General features: G+C 39.3%; 1 protein-coding gene across 2 annotated transcripts in view; it reads right to left on the bottom strand.

Annotated features, from left to right (window-relative positions):
- The window catches only part of LOC126202957 (protein transport protein Sec24A), a 159,820-nt gene that overhangs the window by 48,883 nt on the left and 87,823 nt on the right, over nt 1-23,114 (bottom strand). For both annotated transcript variants that reach the window (XM_049937077.1, XM_049937076.1), the window contains exons 13-14: nt 7,141-7,366; nt 5,153-5,306 (exon numbers count right to left, since the gene is read on the bottom strand). In XM_049937077.1, the coding sequence (XP_049793034.1) occupies nt 5,153-5,306; nt 7,141-7,366 (380 nt within the window). The remainder of the gene's footprint in view (nt 1-5,152; nt 5,307-7,140; nt 7,367-23,114) is intronic.

Below are 23,114 nucleotides of genomic sequence, written 5' to 3' on the forward strand. Positions count from 1 at the left end.
TGGGGAAGAAAGTCGGTCATCCCCTTTCAGAGGAACCATTCCAGCACTTGCCTAAAGTGATTTAAGGAAATCACAGAAAACATAAATCAGAATGGCCAGACGCGGGTTTCAATCATTTTCCTCACGAATGGGAGTCCAGTGTGCTAACCACTGTGCCACCTCGCTCAGTCATGTCTTTCTGCTGAAAGGAACGGTTGAGCGCAAACAACTCCACATACAAAGATCTGTGCACATTCACAAAAGGTAATGTTATGCATCTGGTGGAACAGCGACAAGTGTGCACTATGAATTGCTTCCCTAAGGTGTAACCATCACTGCTGACATTTACTCTCAACATCTGAGACGTCTTGCAGGCACAATCCAAGAACAACAACCAGGAAGACTGGGTGAAGTGATGCTACACCACGATGATGCTCGCCCGCATTCTCCTTGAGTGACAAAAAACACTCTAGGGGAGTTGGGCTGGGAAGTCATTCTGCACCCACCTTATTCACCTAATCCTGCACCCTCAGATTTTAAATTTTTTCACTCTCTACTGAACAACCTTTAAAGAACTTCCTTTCCAGATGAAAATATGCTCTGAACAAGATTCAACAAATTCTTCGCCTGAAACCCACACAATTTACTAACAAAGAGATAGAGGGGCTGGCCAGTACTTACCTCAGCTCGGCACAGCCGACAGATACACAAAACAGAACAGAAAATTCACATTCCTGCTTTCGGAACTTTGTTCCTTCATCAGGGAGGAGAGAGGGGAAAACAGGGCAAGAAGGGAAAGTGGATTCAGTTGCTCACAACCCAGGTTATGAAGCAACAGGGAAAGGTAAACCGGGAGGGTAGCAAGGATGGAGGCATGGTTGTCAGAGGGAAGCCAAAGATATTCTACCGTAAGTACTGTGCCAGCTTCAAACCGAAGAGGATGCATACAGAAATAAAGAGGTATATAGTACAAAGATAAACACAACTATGTAGGATGAAAAGATGCGTGAATGGCTAAAGAGGAGAGGGAAAAAGGAGAACACTGAAGAGTAAATGGGAGTGAGGTTGGTTAACGTAGGTTCAGTCCACGGGGATGGCGGGATGAAAGGATGTGTTGGAGTGCAAGTTCCCATCTCCGCAGTTCCGAGGAACTGGTGCTGGGTGGGAGAAGCCAAATGGCACATACGTTGTAGCAGGTTCCTAGATCCCTAGAATTATGCTGGAGGGCATGCTCTGCTACTGGGTATTGGACATCTCCTAGGCGGACAGTTCGTCTGTGCCCGTTCATGCGCTCAGCCAGTTTAGTTGTTGTCATACCGATGTAAAAGGCTGTGCAGTGCAGGCATGTCAGCTGATAAATGACATGTGTTGTTTCACATGTGGCCCTGCCTTGAATTGTGTATGTTTTACCAGTAGCAGGGCTGGAGTAGGTGGTTGAGGGGGGATGCATGGGGCAGGTTTTGCTGCGGGGTCGGTTACAGGGGTAGGAACCGCTGGGTAGAGAAGGTGGTCAGGGAATATTGTAGGGTTTGACAAGGATGTTACGGAGGTTAGGGGGGCGACGAAAGGCAACTCTGGATGGTGTGGGGAGAATATTGTCAAGGGATGATCTCATTTCAGGGCTTGACTTGAGAAAGTCATATCCCTGGCGGAGTAATTTGTTGATGTATTCGAGGCCAAGATAATATTGGGTGACAAGGGGGATGCTTCTGTGTGATCTGGGGGTAGGAACAGTTTTGTTGGATGGGGAGGAATGTATTGCTCGGGAGATCTGTTTGTGGACAAGGTCTGCAGGATAGTTGCGGGAGAGGAAAGCACTGGTCAGGTTATTGGTGTAATTGTTGAGGGATTCGTCATTGGAGCAGATACGTTTGCCACAAATACCTAGGCTGTAGGGAAGGGAGCGTTTGATGTGGAATGGATGGCAGCTATCAAAGTGGAGATACTGTTGTTTGTGGGTTTGATGTGGACAGAGGTGTGGATGTGAGCTTCAACAAGATGAAGGTCAACACCCAGGAATGTGGCTTGGGTTTTGGAGAAGGACCAGGTGAAATTCAGATTTGAAAAGGAGTTGAGGTTATGGAGGAAATTAAGGAGTGTTTCTTCACCATGAGTCCAGACCACAAAGATGTCATCTTTAAACCTATACCAGGCCAGGGGAAGCAGCTGTTGGGTCTTCAGGAAAGCCTCCTCCATGCGGCCCATGAAGAGGTTGGCATAGGACGGAGCCATCCTGGTTCCCATGGCCATTCCCCTGATTTGTTTGCAGGTATGGCCTTCAAAAGTGAATAAATTATGGGTGAGGATGAAGTTGGTAAGTGTGATAAGGAACGGGGTTTCTGGAAGATCTTCGGGTGGGCGTTGGGAGAGGTAGTGTTCAAGGGCAGAGAGACCTTGGGTATGTGGGATGTAAATTTTCTGTTCTGTTCTGTTGTGTGTATCTATCGGCTGTACGGAGCTGAGGTAAGTACTGGCCAGCCCCTCTATCTCTTTGTTAGTATTTGTTTCACATCTTTATATGAGATTTTCTATTAATCATTTAAACCACACAATTTTTACAGCTGTGAAATTGAAAAGTTAACCCAATGTTGCCAGAATGTTGTAAATAGTCAATTATTGTTAACTAATGTCTCTGTTACGTCCATCTCCTGGTTTATTAAACTTATGGAAAAATTTTACAAACTTATGCACCAACATAACAGTTATGAGCAAAAGTGAAAGGAAACACCGGGCAAATATCAACACAGCAGCACAAGCCATGTTCTCATGTGCACACATTCCTATCACAGAAAAAGGGATGCTTTAATAGTGAAAGAAAGTAAACAACTACTAAGTCTGTAATAAAGAATATATCAGACTGAAAGAAAATATATATGAAACTTCTAATGTTAGCTCTTCAGGATTTTAATGAGAAAAACACCAAGCGGGAAAAATGTCGTACACAGGAGAACTGTAAGCCACAAAGTTCTTGGAGTAGACAAAGAGTTATACACTCCATAAATCACCTGAATGATTTTCTATTATTGAAATAATGTAGAATGAGTTAGTTTACAGGATATTTAGACATCATTAGGTTTAACATTACTGAGCATATTACTTTTAGTCCTACTCACAAAACTACACTTAAAATTAATTTTTTTAAGGGTTCCATGCCTCAATTGGTAAAAACAGGATCTCCCTAGTTTTCTTAGGAATGGGTAATTAGTTTTATATAAGTTGAAATTTAGATTAACAATAACAATCATAATCTACATACACAACTAAATTTACACAGAACCCTCAGATTGTAAGTGCTATTCATATTTGTCCAGTACTTAAAAAAAAAAGACACACTACCAGTATTTAAACAAAAATTTGTCTATGGAATAAAAGAGTTGTCCAAGAGCAATGATTTTAGGTCAGATTTAAATATTGCTTTCCTCCTTGTTAGACATTTTATGTTGTTGAGGAAATGATCAGAAATTTTTGATGATGCATATTTAATGCCTTCTGAGCCACTGACAGCTTTAGTGATGGTTAGTAAACATCATTTTGTTCTTAAATTGCAATGGATTATTTACGACCAATTTCATTAGTGATGTAGGAAAACACAAACTGCTACTTACCATAAAGAAGACACAGCAAGTTGCAGGCAGGTACAATTAAAAGACACTTACACAAAGCTTTCAGCCATAGCCTTCGTAAGTAAAAGAGCATCTCAAGCCAGAATGAGTGATGCTGGAGTTGGCAGTCATGTGTACATGAGGTGTGCTTGCTCGTGTCTCTCTCTTTCACCAATGAAGGCTGTGGCCAAAAGCTTGACGTAAGTGTCTTAATTGTGCCTGTCTGCAATTTGACATGCCTTTTTTACGGTAAGTAGCAACCTGTCTTTTCCTACATTGTTGATATTCCTACCTGGAGTTTCCATTGTTTGTTTATTTTCATTAGTGAATAAAGATACTGTGAAGGTGGACTTGGTATATCTTACTCTTTGAAGAGCTACCTAACAGAGGATTGAGGGTGAACACCACTTATTATAATACAGGAGAACAAACACAATGGCACTGCTCTCTGTTTGCTCCAGTGCAAGACATCTATGAGGACATATCCGGGCAAGAACTGCCAAAAATTTAACTTTAAATGCATACAAAAATGTGTTAACTGCTGAATCTCGTTACCAGCACTAAATGAAGCAATTGTGCAACAATTACAAAAGCTTTAATGAAAGTGTAGAAATGCTGCCACCTTTCACATAAGTTTGTAAATATCTCAGCTATCTACTTTTTGTTTGTTCAACTACAGCAGAAACAGCAAACTACAAGTAGCAGTCAAACGAAAATAAGACAGATGGATAAGATTTTATAACCAACAGTCAAATGAAGACAAGACAGATGGAAAAGTGAGTGTACTGTTTATTATTTCAGAAGTAAACATAATAACTGTTAAGACATTCATCCCACTATCAAGCAAAATGTTCAATAACAAATGTTTGCGCTTGCCTATGGAACCATGATTGCACCAGAGTGTGTGCCTCTGCGTCAAAAGTAAATTAAGGGCCATGAACGTCTTTCTTCAGGGCACCAAAAATATGGAAATCGCTTGGGGAGAGACCGGGACTGTGTGGAAGATGTGTAAGAGCTTCCCAACATAACTTCTGCAGTGTAGTCTAAACAACCTTGGCATCAAGTAGGTGAGCAATGAAGTGCACATCTATGTACAATCATGGTACTGTAGGCAACCACAAACATTTTCCATGAATGCATTCATCACCTTGTCTCACTGTGGAATAATTGTATTAACAGTTACAGCAATTACTTCTGAAGTAATAAACAGTTTACTTACTTTTTTCCATCTGTCTTGTCTTCAATTGACTGTCCACTACAAAATCTTATCGCCATTCCTTGCTACCTTATACACAAAAATTTCGAAGCACATTGTTAGGTATTGTTAAAAAAAATAGTTTGTATTTTTAACTTTGTTTCTTTTTCAATGCTTATATTTTTCTCAGTAAAAATGCTGGTTTTTAAATATTTATGGGTTAACTTAGCTCTGACTTTAGGTTTTTTCTCCTTTCATCCTTTTCGCAATTTCAGCACTTATTCTACAGTTTGAGTGCAGGGAAGGAGTACATGGTGGCTGCATAATTTTATGTAAGAAAATAACATGGACAATTTGACGCAGTATAGTGAGTTACCTGCTGCATCGGATTCTCATCACCGCTTCAAACCCAATCTTGCGTGTTAGGTACCTCTTCAGTGACCTCTGAAAATATTCTGCTTGAAGAACATTTGAGGCTTTGAAAAGAGGGAAATGATGAATACAACCCCCAGAAAACCTCGAAATTCCAGCTGAAAAAAATAATTTTGGTCAGAAATGTATGTTATTTTTAATCATAGAAACAGAGCAAGAAAGACTTACACATGTGCATCAAATAATATTTATTTTTGATTTAAATGAAACCCTCTGCACCAGTCTAATTTCAGTCAGTAGCAATCATATAGCCAGTGCAGAGATGCTACATAAAATTGTATATTTGTGAAAACTGGAACACAATGAAGGAAACAAGAATAATTAAAATCGGAAGCCATTTAAGACTCTGAATTAGGAAGAGGAAGCAGAACCAGATGAAGGGGAAAATCAAAAATGGAACACAAATATCAAACAAACCTAAAAGCTTATGATTTTGTTAGTGACTGTGACTGTTCCTGCTTCCACTTCAGAAGCAGAATCTTTTCCTATCAATTTAATTGCAACGCAGTTCTGATGATTACTTTACAAATAAAAGTGAAACAAAATATTATTGAATTATAACCTGTAATCCGCAGGGCAATCAAGTCATAACAAAAATGTCAAAACAACAAAGTGTTACTGCCGTACTACCTGGGAAGATATGTACCTTCACACTTATTGTTAAATTAGAGCAAGCTCCCAACTATCCAAGGTTAGTGTGGACCTAAGAAAACACAGATGATAAAAAACAGACAGACAGCCCAAAGTACATGTGCTGGAAACCGCTTTTTTGTGTATTTACATAACTTAATGGCAGTGTTTGGCTACATTTTAAGTGACTCTGTTCTACAGAGCATGTTCTCAAGGTACTGTAAGAAAATTGGTACATTACATCATGGAGCAAATAAACACTAAAGTACATATATTATGTGCTCAAGTGGTTTTGTTAGTAATGTCTTACTATTTGTGCACCGACTTCCCAGTTTTCTTGAAGTGTGGGTCCACAACCTCTGCAGAATGTTTAGCAGTAGTTATTGCCCATACATGGCTAATCACTATACAAGTGGTAAGTTCATAATGATTACAGTTTATAGAGTGTGTGACTTTAAACAGCTCTACTACAAGCAAATCACCACCCCCTGCTGTTCAGAGTATGTGGCGCTAACAGGAGCCGTATGTGCCAATGATATCCTGCAGCATTGCACACCATCACATTCACTACTTATTCAGTATGATAATCCGATGACACAAATAATGCATAGGCACAATCCCAAAATTTTGCTTGTTGGAAAGCCTCAACTGGAATCCTATGGCAGCCTCTGTTAGTAGTATGAACAGTGTGGTATCTATCAAATTGCTGCAAGTTAAAACAAACAAGTGAGGGAAGCTCCCATCGGTGCACAATTTTATTTATTTATTTTTTTCTTTGAAGTCCATCAAGATTCTTGATATTATCAGCACATTTTACGATCTGGTGACCACCTCCGCTTTAATCCAATATGCTGACTCCAAACTTGCACAATCATTCTGGCATTACGTTTACACCAGCAATGATTATGCAATACTAATTATCTTTTTCCAAAGGCACTAAGTTTTCACTTATGTGAATTCTGCAGTTTGTTTTTACACTGCCCTTTGATTTCAATCCTCTACCAAGACTACTGATTGATATTTCACATCACAATAAAAATTACACCGATTGCTTTTCAATAATTTATTCACATGCCATACACACTCAACCAGAAGATTTAACAGACAATTCACACCTCAACTGTAAATAACTGGCATTCAGCCCAAATCTTCATGGCTCTTTTTTATTTTATTTCTATGTTCCTGCTCTGGTTTTCAAATGCAATTTCCGCAAAGATGACAACCCTTTAACACTATCCTGGATGTACTTAGTTATTTGAGAAAACAATTGTACAGCAGGAAAAACAAAATGGTGCTACTCACATATTGTGGCTAAGTCACAGTATTGGCTGTTGACAATAAACAGATCAACTGCAACTTGATGCCCTGAACAGTCGAGAGCCAGCCTTTTATAAAAGTCAGTGGCAGGGTTAAGATGTGGAGCATCTTTCCCCGCTCGCTGACTGGGATCCTCTCGAGGAGTGAGTGCACCAGGCCCTTGATTTGGCAAGCAAGACTGGAAAACTGTCACTCTTCCTCCAGTTGGTGACTAATGAAACAGAAAATATAGAAACATTAGTACACAACACCAACACAGTTAACCTCTAGAGCTAATTTGCTATATCAGAAGGAGCAATAGATAATTTCTGTGTTGTAAGTAATGCACTTAATCTTATTAACAAATAATTGGTATAAAATTAACTGCTGCAACTCTGTCACACATTAGCTTTGAAAAAGGAAGTGCTGCTACAATGGCAATAAAGACTTAAGACTGGATGGGAATTGTTTAGCATGATAATGTTTGCATGTAAAGCAAATGGATTCAACAATTTTGTCTTTTCCCTCAGAAAAATGTAACAAAAATATCAAGATAATCCATGTGAGTGGCTATCTGCTGATGAAAAACTGCAAAATTATCTGTCGAATTTCATAACAATCACTAAAGATATTAGATTTAAAAACAAATATCACTGCTACAATATGAATCAAAGCTACAATGTTCTCACTGGAGACCATACACTTATTTGTGGAAAGCACACACATCAGTTAAGGTCCACCATACTGATGGCATTAGCAATTATATTATCAGACGTTAGACTCTAGATCACATGTCCTACCAACATTTCCAATTTAAAAGAGAAAGGATTATCTTGTAAATATTGTTTTGTGGAATACAAACTGTCACCTTCCCAAAAAAAAAAAAAAAAAAAGGTAAATCATATCAAAAAGTGTTTCAGGTGCCCCCAGAATACAAAAAAGTGCTTGAGTTAGGTACAGTGATTGAGACCAACTTTTAAATTTTTTTTATTTTTTTCCTTTTTGCAGTGGTGTAGTATATGTAAAAATACTACCTACTGGCTAGCTACTTAACATTAACTATACCTCATTTCAAAAATTATTATTAAACTTGAGTGCCACTTTTTTTTATTATGTACTACCCCGAGAATCGACCTCATTAAAGATGTAAAAAGTTATGTTTACTGTCCAATTTAGTCCGCTAATAACTCTCCCCTATCTCTCAAGCAGCTTTTTCAACTTGGTTACCCAATCACTGAAGAAGCAGTATTGCAAAACACCTTTTCCAATACGAAATATCAGCTTAATTTTTTTTTTAAAGTGGTGCTTATCAATCTTTAAATTGCATAATTTCCTGGGAATTGAACTTTGGACATTTGCCCCGGCATTTATCCTGCGCATTTGCCCCAACTTATAAATGCCCAGGCATTTTACATCACTATACGTGATTAAAAGTGATGTCCTGTCATAAGAAAACCAGAATAGCAATTACAAGTAATCTTCGCTGGGACCCTTCCAGTATCTCATCTTCGACAACTGCCGACACCAAGGCCTACTCCACACTACTCGATAGACCCATGTCTGTATATCAGCTTAGTCTAAGTTTTGTCACTTCACCTGTTACTGCTGGTTTCTGAGCCACTGCTACACCTGCTGCTTCTGGGGCTCGAGCGAGGGCCATCGTGAAGGGTCACCTCCACTGTGACATCATTTGGTCTCTAGGTGTCTACCAGGAGTCCCGGGTACGGAGCCTATGCACTTGCACACTGCCCACCTAACCATCCACGGTAGTGGCTGTCTGTTTTACACTAATACACTAACAAGGCCACTGGCACTGCTACTGCCAAGGAAGCACAAAGCTGCTCAGTGTCCTCACCCTGCCACAAGCCAAGTGCATTGCCACATGCTTGCTGAAGCTGTCACTGCTGCCTGCGGGTCAACACACAACTTCAAGTCACTGGCAACAGCCCCTGTACGACTGACTCATTGAATAAAGAACGTATCAACTAATGGAGCATTTTCGAATCCACAGCATACAAATTGCTGGTATTACGCAATCCATCACCCTGTACCTAGAGAGAAAGAGGCGGTCATCCTGGGATATAATAGTGCCTGTACAACCTCCCCCCCCCCTCCCCCATCCACACTATTACACTGGTGGCAAGAATGTTGGCAGTTTACAGTAGTGTGCCACCAGGGAGCTCGCTCTGACCACAGGTGGAGCTGGACAAGGCGTATTACGCCATGAAGACGCGGGATTGGAAGGGGAAGACTGCAGGGAAGAGCATGTGGATACAGGATCAGTCTCAGGGCAGGGGTGAAGGCAGGTGTGAGCAGGGGTGGAGGAGGATGTGGGGCATGGGGATAGTGGATATAAGAGACCAGGAGGATAATGGGAATGAAGGATGTGTTACAAAAACAATTCCCATTGATGTAATTAAGAGAAGCTGCTGATGGGGAGAGGGATTCAAACGGCATGGGTTGAAACTGCAGATACTGGACTAGAGCACATCAAGCTCAGCAGTGTATTCTGCCAAGCGGTGGACAACTCTGCTCTTGGCCACAATTTGTAAGATGCAATTGATCTGGGTGGACAGCTGGTTGGTCACTGTGTCCATATAAATGCTGTGCAGCTGAAGTATGATATGAGTGCTATCACACAGGTGGCCCTGCCTCTGGCAGGACTGGATATTCTTGTAACAGGACTGCAGCAGTATGGGCTGGTTGGGTGCACTGAACTGGTTTTGCACCTGTCTTGCACAGCGACACGATGAATGTAATGTAATGGACCATAAGCTTGGCAACATTCTCTGCCTTTTTTTCATGCCCATTGACAACTCAACTACACAGTGAGTTGTTACCTCCACTCATTCCATTACTTATAATTATAAATAAGATGGATAACTGAGTCTTAAATCCAGCCAGTCACATATTAACAACACTTTTATTTCTCCAAACCTATTTTGCATGTAGCCTCCACTTTCACAGGCCTACACAGTTTTCCTGCACTTTTGGTAACTTGGGAACAAGCAGTAACAATACGCTATGCTTGTGTGTGTGACAAATCTGAGACAAATCACTGTATAGGTTTTATGATTTACTGAAGTACAGTATGTATTTACAAGAATAAAAACAATGACTACACGTATGATATTGCATCATCTTTTGGGAGTGCATCTGGGATAGTATTAACTCTTATAGCGATATTTTGGCTGACAACCTTTTAGCCGTTCTGAAGGTGAGTCACTAGCAAGAGTTTTAAAGCACTTTACACTATTGACTAAACATGTATGCATCACAAATAACACTGTTGGAAACAAGAGCATCAGTTAGAGATAAGACCTTATGCCTCTAATAAAACAAAGCATGGGCAGAATCAGCAAATCTACAGTCCTTACGATCTACTTGATTGCTTACTGCAGATGGTATATGTTGGAACGCAAGACAGTGAAGACCTTTGAGAGCGCAGACATGAAATGAGGTGTTTCCATGATTTGTTTTGCTGGAAACCTTTGGCTTGGTTGAGCAGGTTGTCTGCTAATTATATTTCCACAGCTTCCTTGACCACTGAATCCCAGTACTACGAGTCAGTGGCCAGTACCTTAGTTTTCCTGTTATCCACAGAATGGCCAGTGTTAATACAATGCTATTGGTGTTCAGTTTATAATGGGTCTGGAAATGAATGGTGGTCTACCAATTCCATATGTATTACTATGATGAAAGGAAGCTGGGTTTTTAGGACATGGTGTTTATTGTAGCCCACTCATAGCAATTTATACTTATAGGCTGCCACCATACCTTGCAAATTATGAGTGTACTTAAAACTTTAGCACACAGGGCACATGTAATGTCTGACACTGACATCCTACAGAGTGTACTGGAGCACTTTGAAGAAATATTCCATAAGAATGGATTTTAAAAAAAAAAAAAAAAAAAAAAAAAAAAAAAAAAAAAACTGTCTTTCTAAAATACACTCCTGGAAATTGAAATAAGAACACCGTGAATTCATTGTCCCAGGAAGGGGAAACTTTATTGACACATTCCTGGGGTCAGATACATCACATGATCACACTGACAGAACCACAGGCACATAGACACAGGCAACAGAGCATGCACAATGTCGGCACTAGTACAGTGTATATCCACCTTTCGCAGCAATGCAGGCTGCTATTCTCCCATGGAGACGATCGTAGAGATGCTGGATGTAGTTCTGTGGAACGGCTTGCCATGCCATTTCCACCTGGCGCCTCAGTTGGACCAGCGTTCGTGCTGGACGTGCAGACCGCGTGAGACGACGCTTCATCCAGTCCAAAACATGCTCAATGGGGGACAGATCCGGAGATCTTGCTGGCCAGGGTAGTTGACTTACACCTTCTAGAGCACGTTGGGTGGCACGGGATACATGCGGACGTGCATTGTCCTGTTGGAACAGCAAGTTCCCTTGCCGGTCTAGGAATGGTAGAACGATGGGTTCGATGACGGTTTGGATGTACCGTGCACTATTCAGTGTCCCCTCGACGATCACCAGTGGTGTACGGCCAGTGTAGGAGATCGCTCCCCACACCATGATGCCGGGTGTTGGCCCTGTGTGCCTCGGTCGTATGCAGTCCTGATTGTGGCGCTCACCTGCACGGCGCCAAACACGCATACGACCATCATTGGCACCAAGGCAGAAGCGACTCTCATCGCTGAAGACGACACGTCTCCATTCGTCCCTCCATTCACGCCTGTCGCGACACCACTGGAGGCGGGCTGCACGATGTTGGGGCGTGAGCGGAAGACGGCCTAACGGTGTGCGGGACCGTAGCCCAGCTTCATGGAGACGGTTGCAAATGGTCCTCGCCGATACCCCAGGAGCAACAGTGTCCCTAATTTGCTGGGAAGTGGCGGTGCGGTCCCCTACGGCACTGCGTAGGATCCTACGGTCTTGGCGTGCACCCGTGCGTCGCTGCGGTCCGGTCCCAGGTCGACGGGCACGTGCACCTTCCGCCGACCACTGGCGACAACATCGATGTACTGTGGAGACCTCACGCCCCACATGTTGAGCAATTCGGCGGAACGTCCACCCGGCCTCCCGCATGCCCACTATACGCTCTCGCTCAAAGTCCGTCAACTGCACATCCGGTTCACGTCCACGCTGTCGCGGCATGCTACCAGTGTTAAAGACTGCGATGGAGCTCCGTATGCCACGGCAAACTTGCTGACACTGACGGCGGCGGTGCACAAATGCTGCGCAGCTAGCGCCATTCGACGGCCAACACCGCGGTTCCTGGTGTGTCCGCTGTGCCGTGCGTGTGATCATTGCTTGTACAGCCCTCTCGCAGTGTCCGGAGCAAGTATGGTGGGTCTGACACACCGGTGTCAATGTGTTCTTTTTTCCATTTCCAGGAGTGTACTTTAACAGTGACCAAATTTCTCATTTGCAAACCAACTGGTAAATCATTACAGTTTCTGATAACCAAATAAAATATTGATCTGCATTCAATCAAAAAATGTTTACTTCAGAAGCACCATAAATGTTTGTATACGGTATTCATACATGTAAGATGGCGGCGATTGAGAAGTTTAGTGAATTTGTGCCTCCAACTATTTCGAATTTCCAAATGTTATCCGGCATCAATAGCAAGAAGATGATCAACAAAAGTGCTCCGCAAAGTTTCAAGTCTAGTGCCACGCAAAAAACTCGCAGTGAAAAATCATCCAGATCAAAATGTAAGTGTGTAACATGTGAAGTCCATCCTGACAAAGCAAAACTAGTTGAAACTATTAATTCGTTGCAAGAAATTGTGCGCAGATCCTTGGCAGAAAACAAAGTGTTAGCTGATAGACTCAAATGTCTTGAAAATGATCATAGAAAACTAAAAACCGCCGAGCAGGGCGTAAGTGAATTCGACAGAAATAAAGTGTACACAGTGACCAAAGATTCCGTCGCCATTTCAAGTTTTCCAACACATTCTGCGTGTACCGGTAACGCTAACCATAGCGCAATCATTTCGTCGTCTTTAGTAATACATTTTTCTGCCGTGCTCCAAAAAACGGTAGGCCTATCTGCAAAAGATCAAATCGTGCACCATCTGAAAGAAAAGCCTGTTATTAAGCAAAATGTGGAGCCTCGCCAGCCAAAACCGTCACTCGTAAACAGAAGCAAGGTAAATTCAACATTCAAGACGACAGTTAATTTAACTAACACTACAAATGCAGCAAGAAGAATAAACGTATGTTTAATGGGTGATAGTCATCTTAGAGGCCTTGCACACGAAATAAAAAGCATAAACAGTGAAGTAAATGCTTCAGGTTTTATTAAACCTGGCGATCGTCTTGACCAAATGCTTTCAACTGTAAACAATATCTCTCGTAAGACAATGAAGGAAGACTTCATTGTAATATGTGGTGGTGCAAATGACGCACACAACGATGGTTTGCATGCTGTTAATGCCCTAAAATCTGCCCTAAACCATCTAAATGACTCAAACGTCATTGTTCTCGATATTCCACACAGATATGACTTGCCTCAATTCTCGTGTGTAAACAGGGCAGTAGCATATACAAACAGTCAATATGCAGAAATTTGCAACGGTTACGCAAATGTACAAATGGTCAACGTGCAACATTTTAGTAGAGATCTTTACACCACTCACGGCCTTCACCTCAATCGGCACGGAAAAAGTCACTTAGCGTCCATTATTTGTGAAATCGTCGTAAATACTAGGAACAACGTATACTCAAAACACACACATTCGAAGAATGAGTGCTCCACAACACAAGAAGACTGCAGGAATGAGTATAGACAGACGAAATTGGACAAATGGCTGCTGAAAACATCAGGTATAGCTGATTCTTCCCAGGTTCCCAGTACATGGAAACAGACCAACTTTAATAAATGGATAGTGAAAAATACCAAACCCACTCTGTCAACTGATATTTCTTTTTTAGGGATAAATGTATACCGTATTTACTCGAATCTAAGCCGCACTTTTTTTCCGGTTTTTGTAATCCAAAAAACCGCCTGTGGCTTAGAATCGAGTGCAAAGTAAGCGGAAGTTCTGAAATATGTTGGTAGGTGCCACCACAACTAACTTCTGCCGTCGAATATATGTAGCGCTACACAGGCATGCTTTACAGGCACAAAGATAAATACTGGCGCCAAAACCTCTGCGTCAGTAAATAAATATTAAAAAAAAGGGTGGAAGACGAGCTTTTTTCTCCGCCCCGAATTTCGACCACTGCATTTTCATACATTATCCAACGAAGTAAATACAAATTCCGTATTGTTCATCTTCGGATGTAGCAGCTTTTCAATGTACTACGAAAATCCGACTGGCAAGACCATTTGCGATGTTTGTCAGTATGGCCAATTCTACGTTCAGATTTTTTTTCTACCTGTGAGAAGAGATGGTTGCTAATGGGAACTTTTGTGAATTCTGAATCACATGCAGTATTCTCTTCACCATAAGAATAATACGAATATAAACATTTTGCCATGTATTCTTTCGTGTTTGCTGCTATCTCATTTAAATCCTGTCTGCCTAATAAACTACGAAACTAGAGTGAGACAACACAAATGCGGAAGTATACACATATGTCATGTTCATATTCGTATTATTCTTATGCCTAATAGTGATACAGTCAGAAATGAAGCACGGCAATTGACTAGATTTTTAAATCTAAGATGACTAATTTCTGTGCAGAAAATAATGTACTAAAGAGGCGTCTGCAAAGATTTTCAAACGGAGAAAAATTTTCGATAAACTCTCGTTCAGAACATCATCTATCATACGCAGTTTATTATTTGGTTCTTGTTGATCATTATCAAAGAAAGCAGCAGTGTAAATAACAACAAATAGCAGTCTCTTGCCATTGTTTCGCTACTGAGACAATTACTCTCTCTCTTTTTTTTTTTATTGTAAGCGGCGGTAGCACGCACAAAAGCAAACCATGCCGCGAGCGGCGACAGGTCGTGAACATTCATTATCGGAATGCGACAAACAATGAATGACACAGTACAGTAATGCATTTTCAGCTTAGAGTGACGAAAACACCTATAACAAAGAGAACGGCAATTATCAGATCAAAGAAAAATAAGCAATCAATTCAAACCAGACGAAGCATGTGAAAAACGAAGGGTACCCACATAAATAAGGACGGAGCGCCTGACGCATAGCAATGGCTACCTGGTAAAGCTTAACTGCTAAGCTTACGGCTCGAACCAAATTACTGTAGCTGTATCGTCATTCATTCGACCTGAATTCTGTCTCATATTACAATGGACCAACTTTGTTTCGATTTGGAGGTGCGGCCTAAAACTTTTCTCTCCCCTTGAATTTCGAGTCTCAAATTTCAGCTGCGGCTTAGATTTGGGAAATTATTTTTTCCTTTATTTCGAGTCTCATTTTTCAGGTGCGGCTTAGATTTGAGTGCGGCTTAGATTCGAGTAAATACGGTAATTGGTTCTGGCAGGGTGACACGTCCATCAAGCATTCAACAATCCAAACTGACTTTCAAATTAATTCAGCAGAACTTTCAAAGTCTTGGCAATAAGCACAACGAGTTTGATACCATTGCAGCAATTGATAACCCTGATGTTTTAGTTATAAGTGAACACTGGTACACAGATGAGCTAATTAGTGTACTTTTGCTCTGCCTTCAGTAGAAAAGAGAAACGTGGTGGTGGGGTAGCTATCTTTGCAGCCAGTGGTAGTAATTATAGTGTAATAGATGTAAGTGCTTTCAGCATTGAGGGTGTAATAGAACTAGCAGCAATTAATTATAAGTGGGGGAAAGAGAACTTAATTATTATAGGCCTATATAGACCTCCATCTGGTAGCCTAGATAGTTTCTTTGATGTTCTTAATGACCTGCTTGTTGACATTGACAGTAAACACTGCAATAAAAATGGCTGGGTTAACATAATACTAACTGGAGATATAAACATTGACTTGCTGTCCAATGACTCTGTATCTAAAAAACTAATGCTAATACTAGCTCAATTTAACTTAACATTTCTGATAAACGAGCCCACTAGAGAGGTCAATAATGTAAAATCATGCATTGACAACATTATAACTAACATGTCCCACTTTACATGCAGTGCATCAGTTCTGAAGCTTGCCATTTCTGACCACCACACAGTACAGGTATTGATAGAAGCTGAAAATCTTCATGTCAATAGAAAAGAGAAACAATGTGTGACAAAAAGAATGACCAATGATGACAATGTTAAAGATTTCAACAGTTTGCTAAAAAGCTTACAATGGGGTGAAAAAAAAAAACAGCATTACTTTCAGTGAATTTTCATCAGATTTTTATTATTGCTTCAATGTCTCATGTCCAGAAATGGCCTTTACAGTAAATGACTGCAGAAAGATACAAAAAAATAACTGGATAAATCATGAAGTAAAAACAGCAAGAGAGAAACTTAGACTTTTCCAGTATGCAATGATAAATAATAACAATAATAATAGACTAAAGATAGAATTTAAGAACTATCAGGATTACTATAAAGATCTTCTGCTAGAAACTAAAAGTAAATATGTAGCCACAATGTTAAGAAACTCTACTAACACAGGTTTAGCTGTTTGGAAAGTAATAAATAGCTTTAGGGATTGTAAGGACAGATCAACAAGTGATTTTACTATAAACCATAAAGGGCATATCATGAAATGTCATTCAATGTCAGATTGCAAATGTTTTTAATGAGTACTTTTCTTCTGTTGGAAAATCTGTCAATGACCATTTTAAGAATGTTCAGCACAGATATAGGGGCATTCCAATCAAACAAAGCATATACTTGGCCCCAACCAATAACAAGGAAGTCAAAAACATAGTAATGTCATTAAAAAATACAAAATCAGCAGGCTATGATGGATTGTCTATCAGTACACTGAAAAAATGCATAGACAACGTATCTGATGCCATGGCCCCAGCAGTAAATGATGTAATTGCATCAGGTTGTTTCCCAGATAGTCTAAAGACAGCACAAGTAACCCCGATTCACAAGAAAGGTGATAAATCTAAAATTGAAAACTACTGCCCCATCTCAATCTTACCTACATTTTCTAAGGTAGTTGAGAAAGTTATTTATACTAGAGTAATGACATTCCTGAGTCAACACAATTTAATGTTTGAAAATCAGAATGGCTTTATGAAAAACAAGTCAACATCAGTAGCAGCAGCACAATTAATAGACAAAATAATAACGGCCATACAGAACAAGGAGTATGTAACTGGAGTGTTCTTTGACCTAGAAAAAGCTTTTGATTGTGTCAACATCACCATATTACTTGACAAGCTGTGGAACCTGGGTATCAGAGGAACTGGCTATGAGCTGATAAAATCGTATATGAGCAATAGAAAACAATTTGTCTTGCTTAAAACAAACAGTGGGTCTTACAAATCTAAAATTACAGACATCAAATATTGAGTGCCTCAACGTTCTGTCTTGGGACCCCTTCTTTTCTTGATTTATGTCAATGATATACAGTATTGTTCTCCTAACTGTACAAAAATATTGTATGCAGATGACACATCAATAGTGTGTAAACACAAAGACTATGAGTGTCTGGAGGTACAGTGCAACAGTGTAACTAATGAAATAGTCAAGTATTTTAATGAAAGCCATCTAAATGTAAGTGCTTCAAAGACTGCAATGATGGAATTTAAGACAAGGAAACAAATAGAATTTGACATGAAATTATCCATAGGAAATGCCATTGTAAAAAAAGGAAAAATGGACAAAGTTCTTGGGAATTACAATCCAGGACAGCCTCAAATGGGACATGCATATCGATTCCTTAGCATGTAAGCCGTCGAAGAATGTGTTTGCTATAAATATGATTAGCAAATATTGTAAGGACATGGGTGTACTAAAAACTGCTTATCATGCCCTATTCTCATCAAACTTAAACTATGCTGTAGAAATATGGGGTGCAACAACTCAAGCCAACCTAAGTACATTATTAATACTACAGAAAAAAGTTATCAGAATTATTTGTGGTACCAAAACTCGAGAATCATGTTGGAACCTGTTCCCAAAATTAGGTGTGCTTACCATTATAGGTGTGTACATATTGAAAGTTATATTGTTTGTGAAAACAATTAATCCAAATTTCAACTGTGACCTGCACCAATACGATACAAGGTAAAAGTTCAGATACCATGTAAATAGCCACAGAACAGCTTTATATGAAAAAAATGCACTTCATGCTGGGCTGAAGCTAGCCAATGCCCTACCAAAAAGTCTCACAACCCTTCCTGCTAACAAATTAAAAGATCAGCTAAAAAGAATTCTAATTGAAAACCCTTTTTATTCCCTAGACGAGTATTATATCTGTATGAAAAGTCTTTCATAAGTATGTCAAGCTCATAGTTTTAAGTAACCTACAACTAATATAATGTTGATAAAAGCAATATTTGTAATGTCGTGATTGTATACTACCAGACGTAAAATCCATCAAAATGTAAAATTTATTAATACAAACAAATCTTTAGTTTGTAATTTATAAACTGACGTATTCAGAAGAATAATCTGTATGATGTCCTGAAACTGTATTATTTCTAGGGATTGTATTTGATTATTCGATGTTGAATAAATATTATTATTATTATTATTATTATTATTATGTGTGAGAACTGTTATTGCAAACAATAGTTTACAAGATGATAGAACTTAATGTTACATCCTCTTGTGTTTCACTAAATTGTCAAATTTTAAGCACAGCAGCAGATTGTTGTGGTTGCTAGTTCATAATTTCCCGAGCAATCGTGCACCTCTTGCACAAGCACCGCATGAGTCAAATGTCATGCGATTGTTGTAGTGATTTGAGAATTTCTGTGTAAATTCTAGTACCACTCAGCCTCCTACTGTCTCGAACACACGATATTCTAGATATGAGTGTGGAATGGTAAAATCCTGCCTACTGCACGTCACATGTTTGTGTGTGCAGGTTTAAAATAAGTCGCGGGAAAAAACTAGACACGGCACTCGAATGGCACCGACAAGTACCTGTCGGGCAATCCACAGATGTGGTAGTGAGTGTGTATGGAAGAATCATGGAATCTACATGCAGCTTTGTGCTTATTGTGTCACTGACTATTGTTATGTGAAACAAGAACAGTTGAAAATTTACTCATATAGACTCTTGAATCAGCCCTGTTAGAGACAAGACGTTTTTTCAATCTCCTTTTCTGAAAGTCATGGTGTCTAAGCGGACTTTCTTTCGAATGTAAATCAATTTGTTTCTAACATACTACTGTTTGAGAGAATTACTAAAGTTACATATTATGATGAAAGTGATAAATTTTATTGTGCTTGAAAGTCAAATACATCATTGATTGACAAAACGTAAAGTTTGTATGGCTACTTATTTCACTAGTAGAAAGAGCCTTTGAAGTTCCTGTACCTAGCGTTATTCGACGGAGAAGAAATCAAGAGAATTTCCAGCAGCTGGCTACCCAGTAAAGAAGAGTGGCTGCAAACCCCAAGTAAGTCATCTTGTAAAGAAGTGGAATGTGGTTTGGGGAAATAAATCAGTATAACCAAGACCCACACTCACACTTTAACTCATCAAAACATTAGAACTTGGCAACCTGTGTGAAAGGAATGAAAAAAAACAGGAATTTTCAGTCTAAAACAAGAAAAGCTGCTGTTGCATATTGGCCTAGCAACCAAACATAATACGAAAAGGGATTTACTCTGAGACGTTGGAATATGTTCAAGTATCTAATGGAGCAAAATTTGCATGAATAATCGTGAAGACATTAAAAATTCACAATGATTAAACAGCAAAGAAGATTTCGACGTATTTGTCTATGAGAAATACGCTTAGAATGCTTCAACCAAGAAGATCCATTGCGGGGAGTTACTGCTCTCACACATGTCGTGGGGATGCAGATGCGGAAACCAATATACTAAATCCGACACCGTTGGCACCAACTACTGTTCACCCATGCTGACCTGCCTCCAAATCCGCTCACCTACACTATGAGAATTCTACGCTGGGTGAGAGTGATACAAAACTATATTACTTTAGTACAAAGTGGTATAAGATACTTTTCAGTGAACTTTATGTGTGGTTATCATATTTAAGGATGGTTTTAAATGCTTACAAGAGCTAAAGCATACAAGAGAATAGAAAATATACAACAGGCTGGGGAAACTCAAGACCCAGCTATGACCATGAAAATTAGCAAAGAAGTGCCTGACTGGGCCGAGTTGGTAAATTTAATCAAAGCTCAAAGTGTGACTAAGTAAAGAACTACACTTAATAAATTCTCAATTAAATACCCGGAAAGGAGCTTTAAATGCTCAGAGGGAAACTAAATATTCAAACAACAAATTTAGGTTTGTTAAGTTCAAGGTCGACTCTCAACGTGAAGAATTTAGTAATCTGCACGAAGGCATGGGCACTTTGAAGACTAAGTTCAACACTATAAGTACTAAAGTAGAGGATTTAAAACGTAGGTCTAAAGAATGAGTTGACAAACTCTTCGACTACTCACATAAATCACATGTTTACCGACCTTAGTCAGAAACAAAACGATACCTTTCAGAATTTGTCAAAAAGTTTAGAACTTAACATTGAGAACAAATGTAATAGTGTAGAATTGGAACTTATTGAAAAGTTAGGATCCTTTGAAAGAGTGTACAGTATTAAAGATAATGATGTAAGGTACAGGTTGTATACTTTGTAAGAGAGTAGATAAGCAGAATGAGTTAATGCCAGTCATTCAATCACAAATTAAAGGTGTCAATAAATGGATAGATAATGAAGGAAGAAAGAAATTTCAAAGAAAAAATAGCTAACTCTGATATTGTAAATGTAATTAGTTTGGAGGAACAATTTGAGGAAATTATAGATCAAAAAGTTACTGATAGAATAACATCTGGGAATGTATCACCTATTCCTTTATTACTTCTTCTGAACTTAATGATACCAGGAAGGATATGGATGACCTGTGGAAAGAGATTAAGCTTATCCAAGATAAAGTAGAAAAAAAGAGTATCTTCACCTAACATTGTATTAACTAGTGAAGCTGTGACTGATTTACAATGGAGAGCTAATTCAGGGTTATCTAGACAATTGCCTAAATTTAAGCCAGACGGAGATGTAAATCCGACCGATTTCTTAAAAAGGTTTAACCAAACATTACCAAAAAATTGGGAAGATTCTAAGAAGATCGAATTTGCTGTGGGGTACCTTCTAGGGGAAGACTCAGAATGGGGTACAGTAAATTTTGAGAATTTTTTCCTCTTGGGAGGACTTTCAACATTAATTTGAAGAGAAATTCTGGTCTGCCAGTGCTCAAGAAAAGTTTATATCAGATATATGAGACACAAAATATTACAATAATACTTGGGGTACTATGAGGAAATATTTCGATTGGCATTTAACACAAGCAAAGTATTTAGATAAGCCAATGGAAGAACAGGGTTTGGTACATATTTTAATTACACGACTGCCCATCTATGTGAGAAAAGACATCTTATATAGTGGTTGGAAAATGGTAGAAGAGTTGCTGTCTTCTATTGATGCAATAACTGAGGACCGCAACAAAACTTTACACCAAAGTGAAAGTTCGAACTATAAAAAGAATAGCAGGAATAATTTTAAAAGGCATGAGGCAAAAGTACACCAGTGTAATAAGAAAAGTTGTAACGGTGATTATCAAAAGAAGCATCCACATTCAAATTTAGATCCAGTCACTTCTCAAGAATTTGTACCAACTAACCAAAAACACAAAGTAAAATGTAGTAACTTGTTGTGGTAACCAACCCGTAATTAGTAGTAATGAGGAAAACGTCGTTCAACCTGGATCCAGGACCGGGGCTCAGGTCGTGGAAATACATTAGGAGGCCATATTCCATATAAGTATGTTAACTTTATGCATAAAATACCCACAAAGGAGGTTGTATTTGAAGATCCAAGCTTAGCTACTAATAACCCACAACCTGTAATAGCAGGGACAGTAAAAAATTCCAAGGTTAACATATTTATAGATTTGGGAAGTGAGGTATCACTCATCTCAAACGCATTTTTTAACTCTGTACAGAATAAACAGCACTTACCGTCATTGCCAGTGACTGGAGTATACATAATCGAGATAACTGGAACAAGAAAATAAACTTCTAAAATACGAAACTCAAGTAAACTGCAGTATTGGAAATACGTTATTTCGTCAAACGCTGTTGATAGTAGATAATATTAATAGATGCGTACTGTTTGGGCTAGATTGGTTGTTAGATTTTAAAGTCATCTTAAGCTTTGACGAACATCATCTTTGATTTGGTAAAGGGGACAATAGATGCTGGACACCTTTTGTGACAAATAGCCACTTTGAGGAACAAACAACGGAGCGCCAGTGTCTGCGATTAACAGCTACAGCACAATTACCGCCAAAAATCGATAATGTTGATCAAGGAACACATTGAACTGATATACAAGACAAAGTTAATGACTCTCTAATATTAACCGATCAACAAAGACGAGATTTGTATAAAATTTTAATGGAGTATGAAGTGGTATTTTCCGATTGTCCAGGGAATATCAGCGACTATATTTGTAAGTTCAAAATCAAAGATGTCACTCCATTCTTTTGCAAAATGTATCCAAAACCAGTGAGTTTGAAGGAAGCAGTTCGGGATGAGATTAACAAAATGATTGATAATAATATTATAGAATGAAATTCCAGTGTAATGAATAATCCTCTGGTAGTGGTGAAGAAAGCTACAGACTACGATTAGTCTTAGATGCTCATACACTGAATCGACATATAGAGATGGAGAGGCACCAGCCGATTAATATCGACAAACTGTTATCCAAATGTGAAAAGGCAAGATTCTTTGTCACGATATATTTGACTGCCGGATGTTGGCAGATAAAATTAACTCCAGAATCCAAATAGTAAACAGCCTTTTTGTTTGATGGAAAATAATATCATTTCAATGTATTGCCATTTGGACTTAATCTCTGTGTCCGTATTTATACGTGTGGTAGATGAAGCAC

This window comes from Schistocerca nitens, chromosome 9 (assembly GCF_023898315.1).
Source record: "Schistocerca nitens isolate TAMUIC-IGC-003100 chromosome 9, iqSchNite1.1, whole genome shotgun sequence".
NCBI lineage: Eukaryota > Metazoa > Arthropoda > Insecta > Orthoptera > Acrididae > Schistocerca > Schistocerca nitens.